The 23,949-nt window shown below is 44.7% G+C and overlaps 1 protein-coding gene across 1 annotated transcript; it reads right to left on the minus strand.

The window, feature by feature from the left end:
* Positions 1-52: 52 nt before the first annotated feature.
* LOC110293291 (palmitoyl-protein thioesterase 1) lies at positions 53-22,911 on the minus strand. Its single transcript, XM_021161179.3, has 9 exons — positions 22,640-22,911; positions 14,897-15,006; positions 14,455-14,582; positions 12,988-13,058; positions 10,672-10,774; positions 5,450-5,540; positions 4,653-4,751; positions 3,174-3,245; positions 53-1,521 (listed from the first exon to the last, which is right to left on the minus strand). The coding sequence occupies exons 1-9, from the start codon at positions 22,761-22,763 to the stop codon at positions 1,399-1,401; spliced, it is 921 nt and encodes a 306-aa protein (XP_021016838.1). The 5' UTR covers positions 22,764-22,911; the 3' UTR covers positions 53-1,398.
* Between the last annotated feature and the right edge of the window lie 1,038 nt (positions 22,912-23,949).

The following is a 23,949-nucleotide window of genomic DNA, read 5'->3' on the forward strand; positions in this document are numbered from 1 at the left end:
ACCTGATGTTTTCTGTACAGAGATGTGAAAATACCGAAAATGACACCAAGGATACGAAACTACTCTTTATTATTTTTTTAAGACAATCTCAAAACTATTTTTAGATCCTCCCACTTTCATCCTTTTATTTGAGTAGGTTTGAGAAAGGAAAAGGATAAAAACAGGCAGTGGGTGAATTCTGTGGTGCTAATGGTGCTTTCATGAAAACAGTCATTTCTCCAAACCCGTGCTCTAGAGGACCCATCTAGAACATGCTGAGATCTTTCAGCATGGGGGCTAGGGAGTCCATGCTCAACTGTAGGAAACGGGGGATAGTTATAATCCGTTTAATAGGAGTTGATTTTCAGAGGGAAAAGTCTACAATATTCCTCAATCGTTTTCTTGAGGAATCAAGTCAGCCGCAGTTTGATGTATGCTGGTAAATAGGATGTAGGGTAGGAATGTCAAAGCCCCACCTTTTTAGACTATTTCTCCCATTCTTTGCAATGGTGTGATATTTATGCCACTTATAATATTAAGGGCAGTTAGCCAAGAGTGCAGTGGCAAGAACAGACACCTGGTTTTCACTTCTATCCTCCCTCACTCTCTCATAGTATATAAGACACACACTGCTGTAGGCTGTGGTGGTGCATGCCTTTAATCCCTGTACTTGAAAGGCAGAGGGGGCAGGTGATCTCTGAGACTGTGAGTTCAAGACCAGTCTGCTCTACATAGTGAATTCCAGGCCAGCTAGGGTTACAAAGTGAGTGAAACCCTGTCTCAAAAAAGAGAATTAAAGGTACATTTCCTTTCCTAAGCAACCCTGCTGGCGGTTCCCCCCTTTGTGACGAATTCTGTTACTGAGGATTAAGGATACAAGGTGAGCTCTGAAGGGGGCGTGATGGTAGGCTTGTGGAGTGACTGCTAGGTACCTCTAGAGGGCAACACTTACACAGGAAAACAGCCTTAAGAAATGATGGGGAAACATGCACGGCCCACACAGCAGTGCAGAGAAATTGCTTGTGTGAACGTCTCAGACCTGGGCTTTTATTTGCTCCAAATTTGTATGGGTTTTTGCCCTCAGAGCTTGTCTCTTTTTCACTTCTGTCTCTTTTAGGCACAATTACTGATCTGCAACAACAGACTCCCCTTTCTTAAACGGGAGCTTGACCATATCACAAAGTTGTAAAACAATCTCCATGCTTATTAGCTAATTAAACTTGAATTCAACACCATATGGTGATAGCAGGCGGCAAAGGATAAGATTGAGATCTTAGATCTTTCCAAGTAGGGTGTGTTAGATGATAAGAGGAGAAGGGCTGGTTGCAGGCTAGATTCGAGTTCAGGGCTGAGCATGAACTATGTACATGGCTTGGAAGAGCTGTGGTTTCATGAACTCTGCTGTAAAGTGCCAGGGCTTCACTTAAGAAAAGGTATGATGTGGGCAGTAAACCATTCTTTAGATATTTGAAGGTGGTCCCCTTCCTTAGCCAGAAACACTAGCTTTCCTGCTTTGTCCATTTTCTTTAGCCCCAGGCGGTCCTGTAGAGAGAAAGGCCATAATGAATCCAAGAGGCTTACTGAAGGTTTTAGACTAACCCAGTAGAATATTAACAATTATTCTCAAGATACACACTTTCCCTTCAGTATTAAACTAGAGGTACACGGTTAAAAAAAAATGACACCTCCTTTCAGATCTTCGTTTTGTTTGTTTTTTTGAGACAGGGTCTTGCTTTGCAGCTCTAGCTGGCCTCAAACTTGTAGCAATCTTGCCTTAGACTCTCGAGTGCCAGGATTATAAGCATGTTTTAAACTGGTTCCTTCAGTTTGCTTCTAAGCAATAGATATACATATGCAAGGCCAACATTGTGTCAGGTCCCTTTAATTCCACCATTTGGGAGGCAGAGGCTGGTGGATCTCTGTGGGTTCAAGGCTAGCCAGGACATTCAGGGCTACATGCTATCTTAAAAAAAAAAAAAAAAAAAGAAAAGTACTGTTGAGATTGTTCTACTTATGTTCTGCCCCACCCCACCCCCTCAACTCCAGCAAGATGCTAGAAGTCAACCTAGGGCCTGCTCCTGAGCTATCCCCCAGTGCCTATAAGTCAGCTTCCTGAAAAGCAGCGGGGCAAGCAAAACTGGCACACAACATCATAGTGAAGGAGAGCTCAGCCAAAGTCAGGTGAAAATAATGTTTAATATCCAACATAGCTGATTCTTAGGATAATGAACTTGGGACGTGTTAGAATCTTACAGTGTCATCCCCCAATAGCCAAGGTGTCAGGCTCTTGCTGAGAAGAGAAGATCTAGCATGCTAGAACAGTGCCACTTCTTGACTACCCTGGGTTTGAATTTCATGATAAGGAAGATCTTGGCTGTAATTTCCAAAGCTGCCAGAACCTAGCTTCCCTTTATTTCTACCTCATCCAAACCAGGACACCACACACATGAAAAAAACCAAAAAACCAAACCAAAACAAAAAAAGCGGAGGAAAGCGCACCTCTGAAATTGGGGCAGGGGCCTATAATAAAAGGTGGTTTCAATATGGTACTTGGGCATTTGTGTGTCTATCTCCAGTTTATGGCAAGCAATAACTGGATGTGGTGAGACACTGCAACTTCTGTTTGAGATAAAGGACCTGCTGCTAGACAGGATGCCTGACAGCCCCAGTTGAGAGACTGGCCGAGGAGTTCCCCCTTGTCAATGCCAGATTGACAGGTTTACTCTTGGTGCTGGGGCACAAACCCGAAAGTCATCCTGTATGCTAAGCTCATTTCTACCACTGAGGCATACCCTTAGACTGCCAAAGTCCACGCCTCATGGCTGCCATGACATAACACCTCGCCCATGTCTGCATTTACTTAGGGGCTTCGGGGAGTTGTAGTAAACTTAACTCTGCAAGGGAAGCCAGTTCCAAACCTTTTCTTCAAAAGTAAAACCTCAGAGTTGATGTTTCTCTTGTGTGTTTAAAAACCATGAGCAAGAGGTCTTAGGATCTAGTACCTATCTAGAAATCAGCACCCAGGAAGTTGGTGTGAAAACAGCCTACTTAGACCTTTTAATTAGATGGCTTGTAAGCTCTTAGTGCTCTAGGACAGACAAGGTAGGAGTCTAGCTCCATGAAACAGCAGCTCCAGGAACCAGGGTGGAGAGAAATAGTTTGAACCTCCCACAGCAGATCTGTCCCTCCGTTACCTCTGTGTATAGAGTGCTCTCCTGGAGGGGAATGGTTTCCTTAGCTTGGCCACTTCTGTAAAATCCAAACCACTTTAGGAGAGAAGGAAGAAAACCAGGTCAGATCATGCACCCAGCACACTTTCAAAAATCATTTGAGGCTAGCTAGTACCTAAAACTACCAGCAAAATGAACATTGTAATATATCTGACAGCAAGCAAGAAGGGAGAATGGGAAGGGGGTTTTTGGTTTGGGTGACCTGGAACTCACTTGTGTAGCCTAGGTTGGTTTTGATCTCGAAGGCTATCTGTCTGAGCCTCTTGAATGCTAGAGCTATAGACATGTGTCATCATGCATAACGTAAAGATGTGTCTTGAGTGAGCTCATTTTAAAGGTCAATCCCAAGGGCTGAGCTAATCCGGAAATTTTCCATTTCCCTGGAACTTGTGTTTCCTTCCTTGAGTGTATCAGCCCTGAAAGCCCCTGTGCTGCCCCAGTCATTCAAGGGTGAATACACCAGCCCCTTTCCCATGAAGCCTCCTAGTCTAGAAGGCACAGAACCAATTCATTGTATAGCACTGGGTCAGTAGACTTCTGTTGAGGCCAGATTGTATCAACCTTGTTGCGGCTACTCGCCACCATGACACAAAAGGAGCAACAGAGTGTGTGAGAAGAGAGTAGGGATTTTCTAATGAAAGGCTTGTAGAGACATGGAAATTTGGCTTTCAGATAGTATTCACAGTAAAATATTGTAATTGTTTTCTCTATATATGTAGAAATTCTGAGCTCACAGGTCATTCAAAAATATAGTGGAATTTGGCCCCTAGGCTGCCTTTCCCTCTTCCCCTGTGATCCGACAGTGTGAACAGAGCTTCAGTTTGTGGCTTCAAATGCAGAAGCAGCCAGCGTTTTATCACACCTGTCATCCTGGCACTCAAGAGGGTGAGAAGGATCACTTTGGGTTCAAGGCTAGACCAAACTATGAGGACTCTTCCAAAAGGAGGGAACCAAAATCTGGGAGTAGGGATGGTGTCCTAGAGGAATGATGTACGTGGCCTGAACAAAGAATGGGAGTAGTCGGATGGAGAAGCCAGGGAGAAGCTCTCAAAAGACAAGGCATGTGAGAGAGAGGCTTGGGACTTTCCAAGTACTAAAATATAGGTGACGAAGCTGGAAAGATTGGTCATTCTGAATCAAGGCAGGCCTGGATGTCAAGCTCGGGGTTTATAGATAGGGCTAGTGGTTCTGAGCCTTTCTGGGTCACAGATCTCTGACAGGCTCATTAAAACCATAAACCCTTCCCCCACAGAAGGTAACCACATAACTTTTTCATAAATTTCTGGGTACAACTAGGGGGTTGCAGCCGATTTGGTATCTCATTTATGGGACACCTGTTCACAGGTGAAGGCTGGCTATGAGACCAGGTTTTGCCCACAAAGCAGCTATCGTCAGAATCATTGACCTCCTACAATCTCTTGGCACTCTGTGGACACGTCTTACCTCAGAGTCGACAGGGTCCACAATGGAATCGTTAAAGAATTTCACCATCACAAACTTCTTGAGGGCCATCAGGTTTTTCTTGTAGGATTCATTGACACACTGGAAGAAGAGGGGACAGTCACACAGGGTCACTATTGTCAAGTTCAGCCTTTCCTTAAAACCTGTCTGACTGGCATGTCATCAGCCATGGGCTGGGTTCTGTCCACTCTATATATACCTTACTCATTTAGGTCACAGGCTTCAAACATGACAAAATAATAAGAATTCTGGGTGGCGCTGGCTTTTGATTCTGACCTTTGTTCTGTTTGTTATCTGCTTCAACTTTTTTTTTTTTTTTTTTTTTTTGCTTAAAACAAACACCCTCAAGTTGGCAATCATATAAAATGAACCGTTAAGTTTACCAGAATGTCCCAAACCATGCTCATGCCTGGGCACAGTCTATGCCCTTCCCTGAGTCTCTCAAGTAAGTCTTTTCTGAGAAAACCTGCTCGGAAGGGCCCCACCTGGAAGAATGTCGTTTGTGAAGACAGCAGCTGTAAATTTCCACATTGCCCAGCTTGCCACCTATTGTAATATGTCAACATAAAGGAAGGGGGGGGGGACTTCAGGGAGGAGGAGAGCCAGATGAGTTCCAGCCCAGCCACCCTGAAAGAACTGAAACTCAGTGAGCACTGCCACACACAAACAAAACCCATGGTTCCTGGCTTCTGCTCAGGGTATTTTTTTTAAATAGCCACTGCTGATTTCTGATGGCCAGAAAGGAATGTCTAGCCATGGGAGCCTATTTGGGCTCTTACCCTCTCTTGATTTATGTCTGCCAAGAAGATGCTGTAGTTTCGGTACACACTCTCCTTGATAGGGTCATGCCAGTATTGTGCTTGCACCAGGCTGAGAAAGAGAAGGAATGAAGGTGACTGGGTGCTTTCAGTCAGTATGCCTGGAACATACTCCAGTGTCTAGGCAACCAAGAGACTTCAAAAGGATGAAAAACCAAAGCCTGAAGTCCCAGGCCTAACCTTCTAATAGGGCTAATAGGGAATACTTCTTAGACCTGTCAACAAAACATCTCGCTGGGAGAACGACAGGCCATTTGGCAGATACAGAAAGGCCAAAGAATTGGGGAAGAGATTCATCAATATTTGACCTTCTAATATGGTGGTCTAGGCTGTCCCTTCTCACAGTTCCACCTCTCCCACTCTCCTTTGCTTCCTCTTTATCCCATAAGACTCTGCCGCCTTTTGTCTCTTCCTCTCCATTGTTATCCTTTTCCTCGTCTTCCTCAGGCTGGAATGGAGACTGAGCCTTCTCAGAGTGACTATCAGTTATCAGAATGACCCTTTCCAATCTGTTGATAAATGTGTTTGGAGCCAGATGTGGTGGTGCCCGCCTGTAGTAGCAGCACATGGGAGGTAGAGGCATAGGGTTCAGAAGTTCAAGGTTATCTTCAGCTACAGAGCAAGTCTGAGGTCAGTCTGGGCTAATATGAGACCCTGCCATGAAAAAAAAGTATTTGGAAGTCCTAAAATGTTTAACTTCACTGATACTTAAAAATTCAGGGCTAGGAGCAGAAGAAATGGCTCAGTGGTTAAGAGTCCTGGCTGCTCTTCCAGAGGATCTGGGTTTGATCTCTCCCTAACTCACATGGTGGCTCACAACCATCTATAACTCCAGTTCCTGGGGATCCAGTGCCACCTTCTGGCTTCCTGGGCACCAGGCCAGCACATGGTGTGCATACATACATACATGCTAATAAAACACCCAAACAGAGAAGAAAAATATCTAGTATATAAATAAATAAAATTCAGGGTTAAAGGTATAGTTCCCAGATAATAGTATTTGTTTGACCTGCACATGACTCTGGGTTTGATCCAGAGAAGCTCTGCAAACACAGATAGACTGTGAACACATATATAATACTACCTACCATCAGTACTGCTGCTCACTACTTTCCCCACATAGGATCCTAAGGCCCTTGATAAGACAGTAAGATACTCTATACTAGGGGTCTGCTAGCCCATACAGGGTGTGAGACAAGCTGTGCTAGAGGCTGGAGTGGTGAGAAGACTGCAGGGGGCCGGGGGGTAGAAACATCACACAACTTCCCCGGGTGATTGATCATGGCTCACTCAATAATGCAAAGTGATGGTGAGGAAAGTCTTTGGACCCAGTCAAGCTGGGTCCAAATTTGTGACCCAGAATTTCAGTGGCCTAGAATTTCAGGAGGCTGATGACAAAGGATGAGCATGAGGCTGATCATCACCTAAGCTTTTGCCATCAAAATGAGACAGCTAAGAGGAGCAGACAGGAAGATACAGGGACATCCCACTGCAAGGAGCTTGATGTAAGTGGTACAGCCCAGAGGAGGCCTGAGGATGGGCAGAAGCAGAGGGGCCTGGGAGGAAGAGGAGGAGGAGGGGGAGGGGGAGGGGAGGGGAAGGGGGGAGGAGGTTTGTGAAACAGAAGGAGAACTAGTGTACACTCTCACTACTTGTACTGCTGAGAAGTAGATTGGGAAAGGCTAACTGATCTAAGTTATACTTTGGTGTTTTGAGACAGTTTCACTATGTAGCCCAGGATATACTCAAATAGATGCTCTTCCTGCCTCTGTGTCCCCAGTGTTAGGATTACAGGCATATACCACCACACTTGACTTTTTTGGTTTGTTTTATCAGGAAAGCTCTTGCTATGTAACTCTGACTGGCCTGGTCCACCATCTGTAGCCAGTGGGGTCCTCAAACTCGCAGCAATTCTCTTGCCCCGCCCTCCTGAGCTCTTCTGGCATTACAGGTGTGAACCACCATGCTCTTTGAGGCTTTGGGAATCAGACTGTTAGGGAATTCCATTTATTTACTTCAGTGTATATGTGTGGGTATATATATGCATGTGTTCATGTAGGTCTATGTGTGGGTGATCCTGTTATTCTTGTGGAGACTGACACCAGGTGTCCTCTATCACTGCACCATGGTCCTTGAGACAGTGTGATAGCACTGCTGGCTGGACAGCAACTTCCCAGAATCACCTTCTTTCTGCCTCCTAGGGCTGGGGTCACAGATACTGCTGTCAGCTTTGCATGTAGGTGCTGGCAACCTAAACCTGGTCTGGATGCTTGCACAGCAAGCATTTAAACATTCAGCCACTTCTTGGGCCCCAGCAATGCCTGTTTTAAGTTTGGTTAGATTTGGTTTCCTTGTGGACATCCTCTCCTATACAAAAGGTAACCTGCATGAAGGCAGAAGAAACTTTCCCTGTCTACCCTTCCCACGCTTTCCCACCATTTTGTGTCCTATTGGCCACCTGTGCAGATGAGGCTCCGCTCATATACATTTAAAAAAGAAAAAGCAAACGACCCGACCAAAATTAAATGGTGGCCTAAAAGTTAAGTCCGTGCTACCGGCTGTTGAGAATTCTGAACACACAATGCAGGGAGACTGAGTTAGTGCTATGCTGTTGGCTCACAGGCCTAACTCATCCTTAGCATCTCAGCCACCACTGTTTCTCACCTAGACCACTGCTCAGACCCTAAAGAGTTCCTTGTTTTTCTTCGAGCCCTCTCGGAGTCCACTTTCTACAAAGCAGTGGAGGCCTTCTGAAAACACGACCACGTCGCGCTAGTCTTCTGCTTCACATGCTGTTACAGAGAGAACAGCATTTCTTAGTACTCCATGTTCCTGGCCAATTCCTTCCAAGGTAGGGCCCCACCTTGTCTTTTCAATTCTCCCATCTGTCCCTAAAGTCACCCCAGCCCAGAACAAGCCAAACTTGTCCCTGCCTTAGTGCTGGCCATTCTTTTCTTGACTTCTCCCACGTTCCTTCCACCTCCCCCTTCACACCCCAGAATAAAAGTACCAATAACGTAGGAAACACCACCATCACGTGCACACCTGCATCTTAGCAGCCTCCACCTAAGGTGCCCGCTTCCCCTCCCCTCCTAGCAAGAGACCAGTGTGCCCAACTGGCTTCTATGCCATGGTATCTAGGGAGCGTGCCACCAGGTGTGGCAAATAGTATTTCATATTTGATGAGACTATGAATAAAAGACTTCAAAGCTGCAACTGGAAGAGAGAACAAATGACAACACCTGGAGAGGAAATAGAAAGCTCAGCCAGGCGGTGGTGGCGCACGCCTTTAATCCCAGCACTCGGGAGGCAGAGGCAGGCAGATTTCTGAGTTCGAGGCCAGCCTGGTCTACAGAGTGAGTTCCAGGACAGCCAGGGTTACACAGAGAAACTCTGTCTCGAAAAACAAACAAACAAACAAACAAACAAAAAACAACAACAACAAAAGAAATAGCTCAATGTTTTAAATACAGCCCTACTGGATTTAAGTCCAGTCCAAACCTTTTAATTACTAGGAATTCAGGCTACACTAGATAGTCTTTACTCAACTTGCTTAACCTGAAAAATGATTCTCCAGTAAGGCATGCTTCTAACCACACGTCAGAGGCTCAGAGTGCCTAGGGCCACACAGCTAGCTAATGACAGAATGAGAGCTCTCCAACAACCCCCAGGAGAACACAAGAGGCCATCTTCCTTTACTTTCCATGTTTGAAGGTGGCCCCTGACCCTGATCCCCCATTGGTCCTTGGTGCAGGCACACAGATTTACAGTTAGCTAACAGCTTCCCTCAGATCCCAAAGCTCGGCATCGCTGCCTTCTGGGTGGGCATGCTTCGCAGATCCTTCCTGGTTGGGATCTGTTCTTCACGTGTAACACGAATGCACGGCAGTATGCATTTTCTTCTGTCCTTGACACAGTACTCAGCAAGCTTTCAGTCTGGAAGCTCAAGTATGGTAATGGTTTGGGTGTCTTTTTTATTGCTACTTTTTTTTTTTTCCAAGACAGAATCTCTGTAGCCCTGGCTGTCCTGGAACTTGTTATGTAAAGCAGGGTGGCCTCAAACTCAGAGATCCAGCTGCCTCTGCCTCCAAAGTGCTAGGATTAAATAAAGGAAGGTGCCATCCCCCGCCCCCTTGCCACCCCCCTGAGAATTCTCCCTTAGTTACTTCCTGCCTGGGACATAACTTTAGCTCTAAATCTGGGTCGTCCAGGTAAATCGCTGAGAGAGTGGATTGTGTCTCCTGTCAGGGTCCAGGGTGGAGAAAAGCAGTCACCTGGGCGTCCCCTCCCCAGGGAGCTGGGGATTCAGACTGTGCCTGCCTCAGGTTTCCAAAAGGCCCTAGTTTGGACCTGCCCACTTACCGTACATCCCCCAGTCTCTAGGCTTTCCTGGGGCTCTAGAGCATGGTTTTCTGCAATGAGCCTTCTATGGAGGGAGGTAAGACCTTTCGGCTGAGCCACACAGTTCTTACAGCCCAGCCGGCCTTCTGTTTGTATTTTTTCAAAAACATGCTGAGATCTTGTGCTGGCTCTGCGCTCCTCTCTTGTTCTCTGTGCCTCCTTCAAGTCCTTTTTTTTTTTTTTTTTTATTTAGTTTTAATTAATTAAAAATTTTTTTTTTCTGTACAGGGTTTCTCTGTGTAGCCCTGGCTGACCTGGAACTCAACTCATTCTGTAGACCAAGCTGGCCTCAAACTCACAGAGATCTGCCTGCCTTTGTCCCTATGTCCCGAGTCTACCACTACATGGAGCCAAATTTTTTTTTTTTTAAGATTTGTTTATTTGTTTATTTTTAAATTTTTTAAAAAATTATTTTTAATTGTGCACTGGTGTTTTGACTACATGTTTGTCTGTGTACCTGAGAGAGCCAGATTCTATGGAGCTGGAGGTACAGACAGTTGTGAGCTTCTATGTAGGTGCTGGCAATTGAACCCTGGTCCTCTGGAAGAACAGCCTCTTACCTGCTGAGCTCTCTCCAGCCCCACATTTATTTATTTTTATTTTTATGTATATGGGTTTTTTACCTGCATGTATGTCTGCACACCATGTGCAGGCAATGCTCCTGGCGGCCAGAGGATCCCGAGACTAGAGTTATGAACTGTGGTGATACCTCTAGCAGCCGCTCACACTGCATGCTAGCAGGGCACTCCCACAGTCTGCACCTGACAGCTGGCTGCACTCACCGTTCTTGCACAACTTTGGAGTAAGCACCAGCATTAAGTGACTTCCTGATGAAGTCGCAGATGTGAGAACTCTCTCCTGGGCATCGGGGGAGTCCAAAGACACCTGGGTAGGAAAACGACAGCCATCTATTACTCTAATAATCACATGTTGAGTGCCACTGTAGCAGGCACCGTGAAACAGGAAAAATAAAAACATCCAAGTACTGCCAGTTTCCCTCTGGTAGTCCGCCAGGGACCTCTGCCCCAGCCTCCCATGTGTGGCTGTTGCAGCACATGGTTACCCCATCCTCTTTCTGGGAAACTCATCTGGTTCTGCATCGCCATTCCTCTCCCCAGTCATACTTTCCTCCGTGCACTTCCCCTTCCTGTGTGAATTACTTTTGACACTTACTGCAGTGCAAATGTTCCACGGGTTGTTATTACACTGTGTTGTTTAGGGAGAGAGAAAGGACTCTACATTAACAGTACAGATTCAATGGTCTCTTGAATACTTTTCTCTGCCCTCCCTTGCCACCCCTCCCCTTTCTCTTTTTATGACGATAGGGTAGGGGCTAATAAAGCCCAGGCTGAACTCAAACTCAATCCTCCTATCCCCAACCCCTAAATTCTGGGATTCTAGGCACACACAAATGCCTTTCCCATAGTTCTTAGCCGTAGATCTTTGAATCCACAGATATGGTGCACCTTGGGTTCAGAAAGCCAAATGTGAGCTCGGGTGCAGCTTTGTGGCAGAGTTCTTGTTTCACATGTGGAGACCCTGGGTTTTATCCCCAACAATATGCGTGCACACACACACTGATGATAATTAAAGAAGAGGCCATGAATTTGGGAGAGAGTGGGAGGAGTTAGAGGGTAGAGAGCTGGAAATGATGTGAATATAATACATAAATACAAAATAAAGCTTTAAAAAAATTAAATAAAAAATTGCTGGGCAGTGGCACACGCCTTTAATTCCAGCAAGCGGGAGGCAGAGGCAGGTGGATCCCTGTGAATTCAAGGCCAGCCTGGTCTACAGAGTGAGTTCCAGGACAGTCAGGGAGGGCTACCTAGAGAAACTGTGTCTTGAAAAACTAAAATAAATACATAAAATGAAAAGAATATTAAAGCCTGCATCCAAGCTTTAATTTCTGTTGTCAATCATGTTGACAATAACACACAGCATGAGAGGAGTTCTAATCCAGTGATGCGCCTTTCCCCTCAAATGGGCATTTCTAAGTGGAACCACAAATTAGAACAAAAAGCCTCCACCCTAATTAATGTTAGTTGTACAGCACAACTGTCAGAGAACAGGAACACCGTTTTATTTCCCTTTTTTTGGTAGTGCTAGCATAGGACCTTGCACATGTTGGACAACTGTTATCACCACCAGGCTACACACACAGCTCAACTTAGTTCTGCAAATCCTCAACTATCAACTGTCACTGGGCTGAGACTCTTTTTTTTTTTTTTTTAAAGATTTATTTATTATATGTAAGTACGTTGTAGCTGTCTTCAGACACACCAGAAAAGGGTGCCAGATCTCATTATGGATGGTTGTGAGCCACCAAGTGGTAGTTGGGATTTGAACTCAGGACCTTCAGAAGAGCAGTCAGTGTTCTTAACCACTGAGCCATCTCTCCAGCCCCTGCGCTGAGACTCTTATCTCTATGAAATCTAATCAACTACGTAGAAGAGATGGCTACTAATGACTTGCCTGTGCTACAGAGCTTCGCAATCCCTACTCCTCCATTGGTGATAGTTACTCTGTCCCATTATGTAGAAATGGGATTTGACAAGAGTGGCTGATGCAGGGTACAAATCCAACTACCACATCTTTTCTTCTTTTCTCTCTTTCTTTATTTCTTTTCGAGACAGGGTTTCTCTGTGTAGCCCTGGCTGTCCTGGAACTTCATCTGTAGACCAGGCTGACCTCAAACTCACAGAGATCTACTTGCCTCAGCCTCCTGAGTGCTAGGGTTAAAGGCATGAGTCACTACCACCTGGCAATACTACAATTTAAAAAAGTAGGCAAGGCTGTGGAGATCTCGCAATAGTTAGGAGCAGCAACAACTCTTACAGAAGACACATGCAAGATGGCTCAACAATTACCCATGACTCCAGGTCCAGAAAAATGTAATACCTCTGTCCTCCTCATGTGCCCCCCCACCCACGTTATCGAAAAAGGAGGAGGAAGAGCAAAGAAAGAAACAAACAAAGGGTAGGAAGGAAAGAATAAAGGAAAGAAGGAAAAATGAAAGAAAAAGGAAATACAAAACATCAGAAGGACATGGGTTAGGAAAGGGGAAGAGAATCATGGAAAGAAGAGGTGACCATTACCTTGATGTTGTCCCCCAACTGAGACCAGGGTCATCATGGGAGGTGTTGGGCATCTCTGAGCCACTGCCCTCCTGGAGAAATCAAGGATGGTTGTCAGCTCTGATGGTCAGATTAGAATCTATCAAGTCACTTCACAGATTAAGTTGTTTAATACACCATGGGTCCCCAAACCACAGAGTTACAGGATCTTCCTTCCCTAAGGCTGAATTCAAATCTTATTTTATAGAAAATAAATCAAGAGAGGCTAGGGAGATGGCTCAGCCTATGAAGGGCTTGTCATACAACCATGAGGAACTGAGCCTGGATTGGATTGCATACCCTCCCTTAATAAGAAAAAAGAAAAGGCTCAGACAACAGTAATCTGGTAATATCAGCATGTGGGGGGTGGGGAGAGGTAGAGATAGAGGGTCTCTGGGGCTTGCCAACAGCCAGTCTATTAACACTGAGCTCCAGGTTCATGGAGAAATCTTTTCTCAGTGCTGGCGATGATGATGATGATGATGACAATGATGATGACAATAATAATAAAATGTTGTCCAGTGAGGGTTAAGCACTCGATACCAAAACCAGGTTTTGACTCCCAGGCCTGGTAGAAGAGAACTGATTCCTCAAAGCTGTCTGTCTTCTGACCTATGTGCATACACCAAGGCGTGAGCGTACACACACACACACACACACACACACACACACACACAGAGAGAGAGAGAGAGAGAGAGAGAGAGAGAGAGAAAGAGAGAGAGAGAGAAGGAAACAAATATAGTTTAAATTTTTTTAAGTTAAGTCATGTGGTGGCAGCCCACATGTTTAATCCCAGCACTCAGGAGGCAGAGACAGGTGGATCTCTGGAGTCCCAGGCCAGCCTGGTCTACAGAGTGAGTTCCAGGACAGCCAGGGCTACACAGAGAAAACTGGTCTCAAAAAACTAAGAAAAAAAGAAAAAAAGAAAGAAAGAAAGGAAGAAAGAAAGAAAAAAAGAAAGAAGGAAAGAAAGAAGAAGAAAATAAGAGGTGGAGAGAGATGATTTAGTGGTTAAGAGTGTTGGCAGCTCACAAAGGTTTGGCTCCCAGCACCTACAATGGGTCACTCACAGCTTGTAACTTAGGCTCAAGGTGAATGATGCCCCGCTCTGGCCTCTGTGGGCACTGCACTCACACCTGCACATACCCCCAATGTACACATACTTGATGAAAAATAATATAAAATCTTTAAATTTTTCTAAAAAAAGTAGGGTGGAGAGTTGTTGAAGACACTGAACATTGACCTTTGCCCTCCACATACATGCTCACACATCTGCACACATCAAAAAGAAAGAAATTAAGTTCCACAAAGCTTTTTATGCAGCCACGTTTTAAGAATAACTTCCTTTCTATGACCGGGGAAGATACCAAAATAATTAAAGTCCACTCATCTGAATAGAAGAAACATCAATTCCATGTAACAGGCACCGTGGCCCAGAGGGGTACTTACAGGAACTGGCCTCCCTGGGAGAAGCCAATAGCATTGTATCCCTGCTGCAACTTAGGGTCCTTTCCCAGAATCTGACACACCATGTTGACTTGGACATTAACATTCAAGAAGAAGCTGTTCTCCACATCCTAAAAGAGGAGTAGCGAGGAGTGAAAAGAAGGAACTGCGCATAAATAGCATCTTCTCTAAGATGGGGGCTGGCATGGGTCAGCACCCTCACATAGCCACTAGACTGTTAGTTAGCTGAGCATGCTGAAACAATGCTGTAGCTCAAGCACTTGGGAGGATGAGGTGGGAAGATCAAGTTCTAGGCCAGCCTGGGCTACAGAGCAAAAGCTTACATCCCAAAATAAAATAAAACCAAACCAGTAGGGCTATAGTTTGCTGCTAAAAATGCAAGGTTGAGTTGTTCAAACCCCTCAGGGAGCGAGCGGGATCTTACCTCCATCATGTTCTTCCCAATCTCTAGAGACAAGACGTAAATCCCAGGTATTTCTTTTTCAACCATCTTTTTAATGACACCCATGCTCATGGGGTTACAACAGCTGTCCCCTAGGCAAGAAAAACAACAGTGGAAATTTGTGAATTGAAACATTATTTAAGAAACACAAATCTTTTATGTCTCAAACCAAAGGGCATAAATGAACGAGAAAGGGCAGCATGCGGAATGGAGGGAACTAGTAAACAATTGTCTAATGTGGGGATTCTCCAGCTTTTCCTACACAACGCCCTTCTCACTTTAGGAATTCTTAACACTACCTTGGTTATAGGGGTGCATACAGCATATATACAAATCAAACAGTTACTGACAATGAATCATAAGGTAATTCTTCGGTATACACAAAACTTTACCATTTTATTAAGGGCAAAATTAATTTTACAAAATGGTAAACATTCTACTTGTTTATTTTTACATAAAGAATTATATTTTCACCTCAGCAGAGTAGGTCACTGTCTAAACCCAGCACTCCGGAGGCAAAGGCAGGCAGATCTCTGTAAAATTGAGAGACCAGACTGGTCAACACACTGAGTTCCAGTCTAGCTAGACCTACATATTGAGACCCTAGCTTTAAATTTAGAAAGAACTGAGGGCAGAGGGATAGTGGTGGCGCACACCGTTAGTCCCAGCACTCAGGAGGCAGAGGCAGGTGGATATCTGAGTTCCAGGCCAGTCTGGTCTACAGATGAGTTCCAGGATAGCCATGACAACACAGACTCTCTTTAAAAACAAACAAACAAACAATGAAATCAATCAATCAATCAATCAAACTAATGCCCCCCCCTAAAATTCATTCTAGCTGAATAGCTGATAATAGAAGACATAAGTAGATCTTGGTGTTTTTCAGAGTCAATCAAGATTTCGGTTTTATAAGTACTGAAACACTGCTTGCAGAAATAGAGATAGTACAAATGTCAGAAGCATGCTTGGGGTTATTTCAGAAACGATTGGACATTCTATCCTAATCACAAAACAAACATTTACTGATTTGTTTTTATTTTAGATGAAACTCAAGTTAGCAACTCTGAAATTTGTATTTCTTTTAATTGATATGTATGAACGTTTGCTTCCATGTATGTATATGTGCACCATATGCATGCCTGGTGCCTCTGGAGTACAGAAGAGGGTGTCTGCCCTTGAAAGCAGAGTTTCAGGCAACTGAGCTATCATGTAAGTGCTGGAAACAAAATTAAAGTCCTCTGAAGGTCAGAGGTTCTCTTAACCACTATGCCTTGTCTCCAGCCCTCCCAAATGGCAACTTTACAAGTAATCACTGGGACACAATATGATAGAGAAACTAATTTGGTACTTACATGCTGATGAAAATATTAAGTCCTTGTTTCTTGCAATAAAACCACTAGAAAAGCATAAGACATTGTATATACAATAAGAGCACCGGGATTCACCACGCCCAGCAGGCTGGAGACTGAGCAGACTGTTGGAGGCAGCATTTGTTGGTGTTCATGAAGGGCAGTGTGCACAGTGCTTGGAGGCAGCATTTGTTGGTGTTCATGAAGGGCAGCCTGCACAGTGCACAGTGTTCTGTGTTCAGAACCCAGGGAGTGGGAGATGCACACACTGACAGAAACATGCAGTTCACTTCACTCTTGACTTTGAATACATTTTTGCTCATTGAGCATTCAGAACACTGTTGCCATGTCTTTTTAGATACTCATATCTAGTAACATAATCCCATGTGGGGTTCTGACTCAAAATGTAAGAAGCCGGAAACCAAAAGTCAAGACAGTCAGACTCTAGAAGGAGAGAAAATTACCTGTGAAACATGTACCTCAATTCAGTGTCCAGATACACAAGTAATTCTTACAACTCAACAAGGCAAATAATATAATTATGAAATGGAGGGGTGTTGGAGAGCTGGCTGCTTGTGGTAGGTTGAATAAGAAAGTCCCCATAGGCTCATATATTTGAATGCTTAGTCAGGGAATGAAGCTCTTTGAAAGGATTAGAAGGATTAGGAGGTTTGGCCTTGTTGGAGGAAGTGTGTCATTGGAGTTGGTCTCTAAAGTTTTAAAGGCTCAGGCCAGGTGCTGTCTGCCTGTCCATCTGTCTGTCTCTGGATCAGGATGCAGCCCTCAGCTACTGTTCCAGCACCATGAGTTTCACCAAGCTCCCCACCATGATGACTCAATCGTTGAAACTGTAAACAAGCCCTCAATGAAGTGCCCTATTTACTAAGAGTTGCCCTGGTAATGGTGTCTCTTCATAGCAACAGAACAATGACAAAGAGATTGCACTTACACAGGACCCAAGTTTGATTCCCAACACTCATGTTGGATGGCTCACAAGTACATGTACTCCAGCTCCAGGAAATCTGATGCTGTCACCATCATCTGTCACCTAGGGCCTCTATGTGTACTTGACATATACTCACATAGGCACACACATATACATAAAAATAAATAATTTTAAAATAAAAGAAATGAAGAGGCTAGAGAAAAAGGTCTGCAGTTCAGAGCACTTCCAGAGCTTCTAAATTCAGTTTCAGAACCATGTTGGGTGCCTCACAACCACCTATAACTATAGCTCCAGGGATCCAATGATGCCCTCTTCTAATCTCTCTCTCTCTCTCTCTCTCTCTCTCTCTCTCTCTCTCTCTCTCTCTCTGTCTCACCAATTTTCCTTAATCTTAAAAAATAAATTGAGAAAAGATGCAAAGACACTTGCCTAAGAAAATTTCTATTGACAGAAAATGGTCAATAGAATCACTGTTGACAAAATGCAAGCTAAAATGATGAACTGTCAATCTATACCCATCTAGACTGCTTAAAAACAACCTAACATTGTTGTTTAGGCAGGGTATTGCTACATAATCCTAGCTGGACTAGAACTCTCCATATAGATCAGGTTGGTTTCAAACTCAGAGATATCTGTCTACCTCTGTCTCCTCAGTGCCGAGATGAAAGGCTGTGTACCACCATATCTGGCAAAAAAGAACATTTTAAAAATTAGTAAATAAGTGATGGCAAGGACACGGGGATTGAGGTATGCTGGTATCCTCTTAATGGAACTATACCAATGTAATCTCTGTGGAAAAGTATTGCAATGACTTAAAAAAAAATTAAGCACTGGGTAGTGGTGGTGCATGCCTTTAATCCCAGCACTTGGGATGCAGGGGCAAGCAGATCTCTGTGAATTCGTTGGCAAGTGCAGCCTGGTTTACAGAGTAAGTTCCAAGACAACCAGGGATACATGAGAAACTCTGTCTTAAAAAAAAACAAATAAACAAACAAACAAAAAATTAAGCATGCAATTATCATGACCAGCAACTCTACTCATACTAGATAACTAAGAAAAATGAAGACATACAGTAAAACCTTACCCAAATGTCTAAGGTGGTATTATTGGTAATAGCTAAAAGGCAGAAATAAGCCAAATGCCCATTACTGGATAAATAATCTGTGGTATATTCATACAATGGAATACTATTTACTTATAAATAGAAATGAAGTGCTGACGCATGCTACAACTTGGATGAACCTCAGAGCATGCATCGTAAAATAACCCTGCACAAAAGACTAATTATCCAATATATTTTACCTGTTATGTTCAGAATAAGACACCCCACAAGCATAGGAAATAGGCTGGAGGTTATCAGGAATGAGAGGAGGGGGAAGGAAACCTTGACTTAACCCATATGGTGGGTTTCCTGGGAGCTGACAAGTTCTGAAATCACGAGGAAGCCTCTGCACTGAAAACTGTGAACCTGATGTTACATGAGTTTCACCTCAATATAACAGACAAAACCCCACAAGCTTAAGCTCTGTCTAGCAGGTGCTAACACGCTTCCGAAGGCCACGTGGGGCTGGAGAAGTAGCCCTGCTGAGCGAGTGTTTGCCCAACATGTACCAGGCCCTGGGTAGGAACCCAGGACTGCATAAACTAGACAGGGTGCACAGATATGGTCTCAGCACTTTGAAGGCAGAGGGAAGAGAATTAGAAGTTCAAGGTCATCCTCGGTTTCTTAGCGAAGTTTGAGGCTGGTCTGAGCTGCATAAGAAAGAAATAGAAAGAAAAAAAGAGGAGGCAGGCCTAGTGCCACACACATCTGCAATGTCAGAGACCAGGATGAAGGTCTAATGCCACACATCTGTGATGTCAGGGACCAGGATGAAAGTCTAGTGCCATAGATCTGTAACATTAGGACTAGGATTAAGGTCCAAGAAATGCCTGAGGCACAGAATGTAATCAGTTGCTGTGAGCTTTGGGAAATGGCTGACTTCCAACTTGTATAAACCAGGGAATGAGAGCCTCAGAGCTCAGAGCCTCAGCCTAGCCCTAGAATTGTTTCCTTTTCCGGAAACAACCAGAGCTAAAAATAGGAAGCAAATGGACCACTGAGTAGAAACGTGGGCTGACGTGGTATCCCACTTTGCACTTGAATCCCAGCATTTCAACTGGATGGGAAGGTTAAGGGGAAAACACTCTGCCTTAGAGAAGCTTCTACTTCTTTCTTAATAGCCACCATGTTGTAATGAGTAAAGACCAAAAGAGGCCTTGGCTACACAGTTCAATGATACCGTGGCCTACAAAAGCTATTGTCTCAAACAAAACAAAACAATCAAATGATCCCTGCATATTTCCACATGCCTATAATTCTAGCTCTTTGGGGACTGTGGGGGAAGGGATAAGATCAAAGTTCAAAATCACTCTTGTCTAGACAACACATATAAATTCTGAGCTAGCCTGTACCAAATGAGACCTGGTCTCAGCCAAAAACTAGGTCTGTAATGGTGCAAGGGTTACAACACACACACACACACACACTAATAAAAAATACTTTAGCTGGGCGGTGGTGACACACAACTTTAATCCCAGCACTTGGGGGGCAGAGGCGGGCAGATTTCTGAGTTCGAGGCCAGCCTGGTCTACAAAGTGAGTTCCAGGACAGCCAGGGCTATACAGAGAAACCCTGTTTGGAAAACAAAACAAAACAAAGAAAACACCACCACCACCACCACCAAAAACTTTAATAAAAAAGACCCAAAAATTAAACTTAGCAACACACCAAAACAATAACAATATACTCTTTAAGTTACTAAGTCCAAAAGCAGAACCTCTACTTCTGTTTTGAGACAGGGTCTGGCTATGAACCTCAACTGGCCGAGGACTGGGATCCTACTCTTTGAGCTTCTTGAGGGCAGCAAGTACAGTGTGCGTTACTTTGGTTTAAAAAAATTCTGACCCCCCCCCAAGTGTGCTCATCGTCCAAGCAACCCTATTTTCATTAAACAACTTCACTTTCTTTCTTTCTTTTTTTTTTAAAGATTTATTTATTGATTATATGTAAGTACACTGTAGCTGTCTTCAGACACTCCAGAAGAGGGAGTCAGATCTCATTACGAATGGTTGTAAGCCACCATGTGGTTGCTGGGATTTGAACTCTGGACCTTCGGAAGAGCAGTCGGGTGCTCTTACCCACTGAGCCATCTCACCAGCCCAACAACTTCACTTTCTAATTGTCCAAGCCAAAGCCTGTGTAGTCATCTCTGCCACCTCCATCTCTCATGCCATATCTAATTCTTTGATGCCACACTGAAGTATGCCAAACTTCCACCACACTTCCTGTTACCACACAGCTGTTGTTATACAGCTCTGAGTCACAGGCATCTCTGGGTTTAAGTCTGCAGTGTCCCCTTGCAGTTCCTGTGACATCTACAATCTATTCTCAACACAGCAACTACAACAGAAATGAGGACACTGGTGGGACAAGACAGATAGGCACTCGTGCCTTTAATCCATAAAGCACAATCCTGTAAGGTCTCCCTCCTCCATCCCTCGTCACCTTATCCCAGAGAGAAAAAGAAACAACTGACTAGCTACAGGATAAAGCCAGGAACTCTTGAGGACAAAGAGGCCATTGAGCTGAATCTTATACAGGGAATCTCCCTAAGACTCTTCAAGAAAACCAATCTTCACAGCTAATAAATCTGAGCTCCCTGGGGGCTGGAGAGATGGCTCAGCGGTTAAGAGCACTGACTGCTCTTCCAGAGGTCCTGAGTAAGCCACATGGTGGCTCACAAACCATCTGTAATGGAATCTGATTCCCTATTCTGGTGTGTGAAGACAACTACAGTGTGTGTGTATGTGTGTGTGTGTGTGTATATATATATATCTCAAGAAAAAAAAGATTTTAAATCTGAGCTCCTAAAGAAAATGCCTGTTGTTGGTTTTGTTGACAAGCACCTGAATTCCCTGTGATCTCTCAGCTGACTGTTCTCAATCCCCTTCTTTCTAACAACAACTTCTCCCCAGAGCTCATAGCCACAGCTTTTGTTCAGTGATCACTTAGGGTATGCATGAAAATCTAGTGTCAGAAATAGAAAGATCCTTTCACTTCATTTTTAATTTTAATTATATGGGTCTTCCCACGTAGCTCTGGCTGATGTGGAACTTTCCATGGAGATCATGCAGGCCTCAAACTCGGGGTGTTCCTCCTGCTTCTCCTCCGGAGTGCTGGGGAGTTACTTTCTTAAACTAGCTCTTTACAGTAGCTAGCTAGCACAATGGGCTTAGAACAATTCTTTACAAATGTAAATTCTACTACCTCACAAGTTCCCAGTCCAATTCCAAGTCCTTACACTAATCTTAAAAGCCCCAACATACTTGTTCACCCTCTTATTCCCTTGCTCCCGCTGCTCCTGCTACACTGATCTGCATGCTGGTCTGCCAAGCTCAGGGCCTTTACACCTGCTGCTCCTGTGACCCCATGTCCATATGGCATCTTCCCTCGTCCTCTTTTTTTTTCTTCTCTTTTTTTCCTTCTTTTATTTTTTTATTGGATATTTTCTTTATTTACATTTAAATGTTTTCCCCTTTCCAGGTCTCCCCTTCGGAACCCCCATCCAATTCCCCCTCCCCCTGCCTCTATGAGAGTGCTCCCCCACCCACCCACTCCTTTCTTCCCTCCCTGGCATTCCCCTACACTGGGGCATGGAACACCCTCAGGCCCAAGGGCCTCTCCTCCTACTGGTGTCCAAGTCCATCCTCTGCCACATAAGCAGCTGGAGCCATGGGTCCCTCCATGTGTACTCTTTAGTTGGTGGTCCAATCCCTGGGAGCTCCGGGGGGGGGGGGGGCGGGAGGGGGGGTCTGGCCAGTTGCTCCCTCCATGGGGCTGCATCCTCTTAAGCTCTACTCAGTTGTCACTCTTGGGTGAATCCCGTTTCCTGTTCTAACTTGCTCTGTAGAAGCACAAGCTCACACCTCAGGCTCTATCTTCTATCTGTTTTCACTGCACTCATGGCCATTTGACAAGTTTCCCGTATTTCGTTATAATACGTTTCCCCCACTGGACAGCAAGTTCCAGAAAGATGAAAAATGCTTCATGCTCAGATGTAGCAGGTGCTCCGAGGTAACTGTATAAAGGACATGAAGGTCCCTGGTAGATCTCTATTCACATGTGAAGGAATGAAAGCCTGAGTGTGCAGCCCAGCTTTGCAGGGGCAGGCTGATGCTACTGCTGCCAGGATTTTAACAAAGCATAAACTCAGCCGTGCACAATACTCACTGAGCACTCACTAAAGACACCTGGCTGCCGTCCCTTTCGTGCAGAGCAACCCCCAAATCCGAAAACCTTGGACTAGATGGGTGCTGTGGAATCTCTATCGCCTTTCCAGATTTAAGAACCGAGGGGGGAAAAGGATGCCCCCGTCCACGCCCACTCACCCATCCCATGCCAGATCACCAGCGGTAGTGGTGGAGGTGGGTCCAGATGCCCCAGGGCCCAGGCGGCGCAGCACCAAGGCAGCAGAGCGGCAGCTAGCAGCCTCCGAGAACAGGACGACGCCATCTTAGCAATCACATGACCGCGGGGACTGTGGACCAAAGTAATTCCGGTGGCCACGCCCCCTGCCGGGCTCAGCGTCCTGACAGAGACGTTTATTCATTGCTTAACACCCACCAGACTCTACTATATAAGGGCTTTCCATCTTTTAATTGATCTTATGCACTGCTCTCATTTTACACCCAAGGACGCCTAGGTGACAATTCCCCCTTCCCCCTACGGAACTTTGCCTTCTCTTTCAGCTGTGTATTAGCAGAAAAGAGCTGTTTATTCGCTAACAATTATGTCATTTGCACGTAATTTTAATTCTATGTGTGGGCGTTTCATATGTGTACGGCTCGCGTTCTACAGCGCATGTGTGGAGGCCAGAGAGCCGCTTGCAGGAGCGGCTTCTGGCCTTCCACTCCGTCGTCAGAGGGATTGAACTGAGGTCATCAGGCTTGGCAGCAGGTGCTTTTCCCCTAGGAGACTGTTTTTATTTTAGCACATGTGTGAGAAATTAGGTAAGGTCCTCGGAGGCAGAAAACTCTTCAGCACAGTGTCATAGTACTATAGCCCTTGGAAGAAAAGGCTCAGTGTTGGGACTGGGGAAGGGAGACTTGATTTTCATCCAGGGCAAGTTATATCATGGTGAGTTTTGGTTTGGATCGTAAAGCTAAGACGGGGTTTCAAAAGCTAAAGACGTAATTAGGGAGGAGGAAGTTTGAACTCCTGAAGGGGGGAAAGGTATCTTATTAAAGATGTAATCAGGACTTCCAGGCTGTCATGGACTCTCAGGTGTTTCATGTACTAGAAAGATGGGAAACATAGCTACGTCCTATCCAAGCTCCACTCTGGTTTATTATAGCCCAGAGGCTCCTGTCTATGCTCCCACATCTTTTCTAGATTCCCTCAGTGCGGTCTCGGCACCTCAATGACAGTGTCAAAAATTTTTCCCCTAAAAAACATTAAAAATGTTTAAAGGAATCTGTTAAATAGGGTGTATTCACGGTACAGTGGGACTCTCTGACACCGGCTTTATAAAGGATGAAGTAGTCTTGTAGAGAGTGACATAAGAAAAATCTAGAAGAATAACCGGTTGTGCACCCACATGAAACCCTTCTGTACCATCCCACTGAAACCAGCAGTTACTTAGTAATTGGAAAGCCAATTAAAATACAGGATTAGGATGCATTATACAGTGCACAGTCTG

The sequence above is a fragment of the Mus caroli genome, unplaced genomic scaffold (genome assembly GCF_978045245.1).
Source record: "Mus caroli unplaced genomic scaffold, Mus_caroli_1 scaffold_6, whole genome shotgun sequence".
In the NCBI taxonomy this organism is placed as follows: Eukaryota; Metazoa; Chordata; class Mammalia; order Rodentia; family Muridae; genus Mus; species Mus caroli.

What these genes read in the sequence shown, in the direction of transcription:
- LOC110293291 (XM_021161179.3), bottom strand. Translation starts at nt 22,763, where the DNA reads ATGGCGTCGTCCTGTTCTCGGAGGCTGCTAGCTGCCGCTCTGCTGCCT. An exon ending in AGTTGGGGGACAACATCAAG is followed by an intron (nt 10,775 to 12,987) that starts GTAATGGTCACC and finishes TTTCCTACCCAG; the next exon opens with GTGTCTTTGGACTCCCCCGA. An exon ending in TGGACCCTGTCGACTCTGAG is followed by an intron (nt 3,246 to 4,652) that starts GTAAGACGTGTC and finishes TCTCTCCTAAAG; the next exon opens with TGGTTTGGATTTTACAGAAG.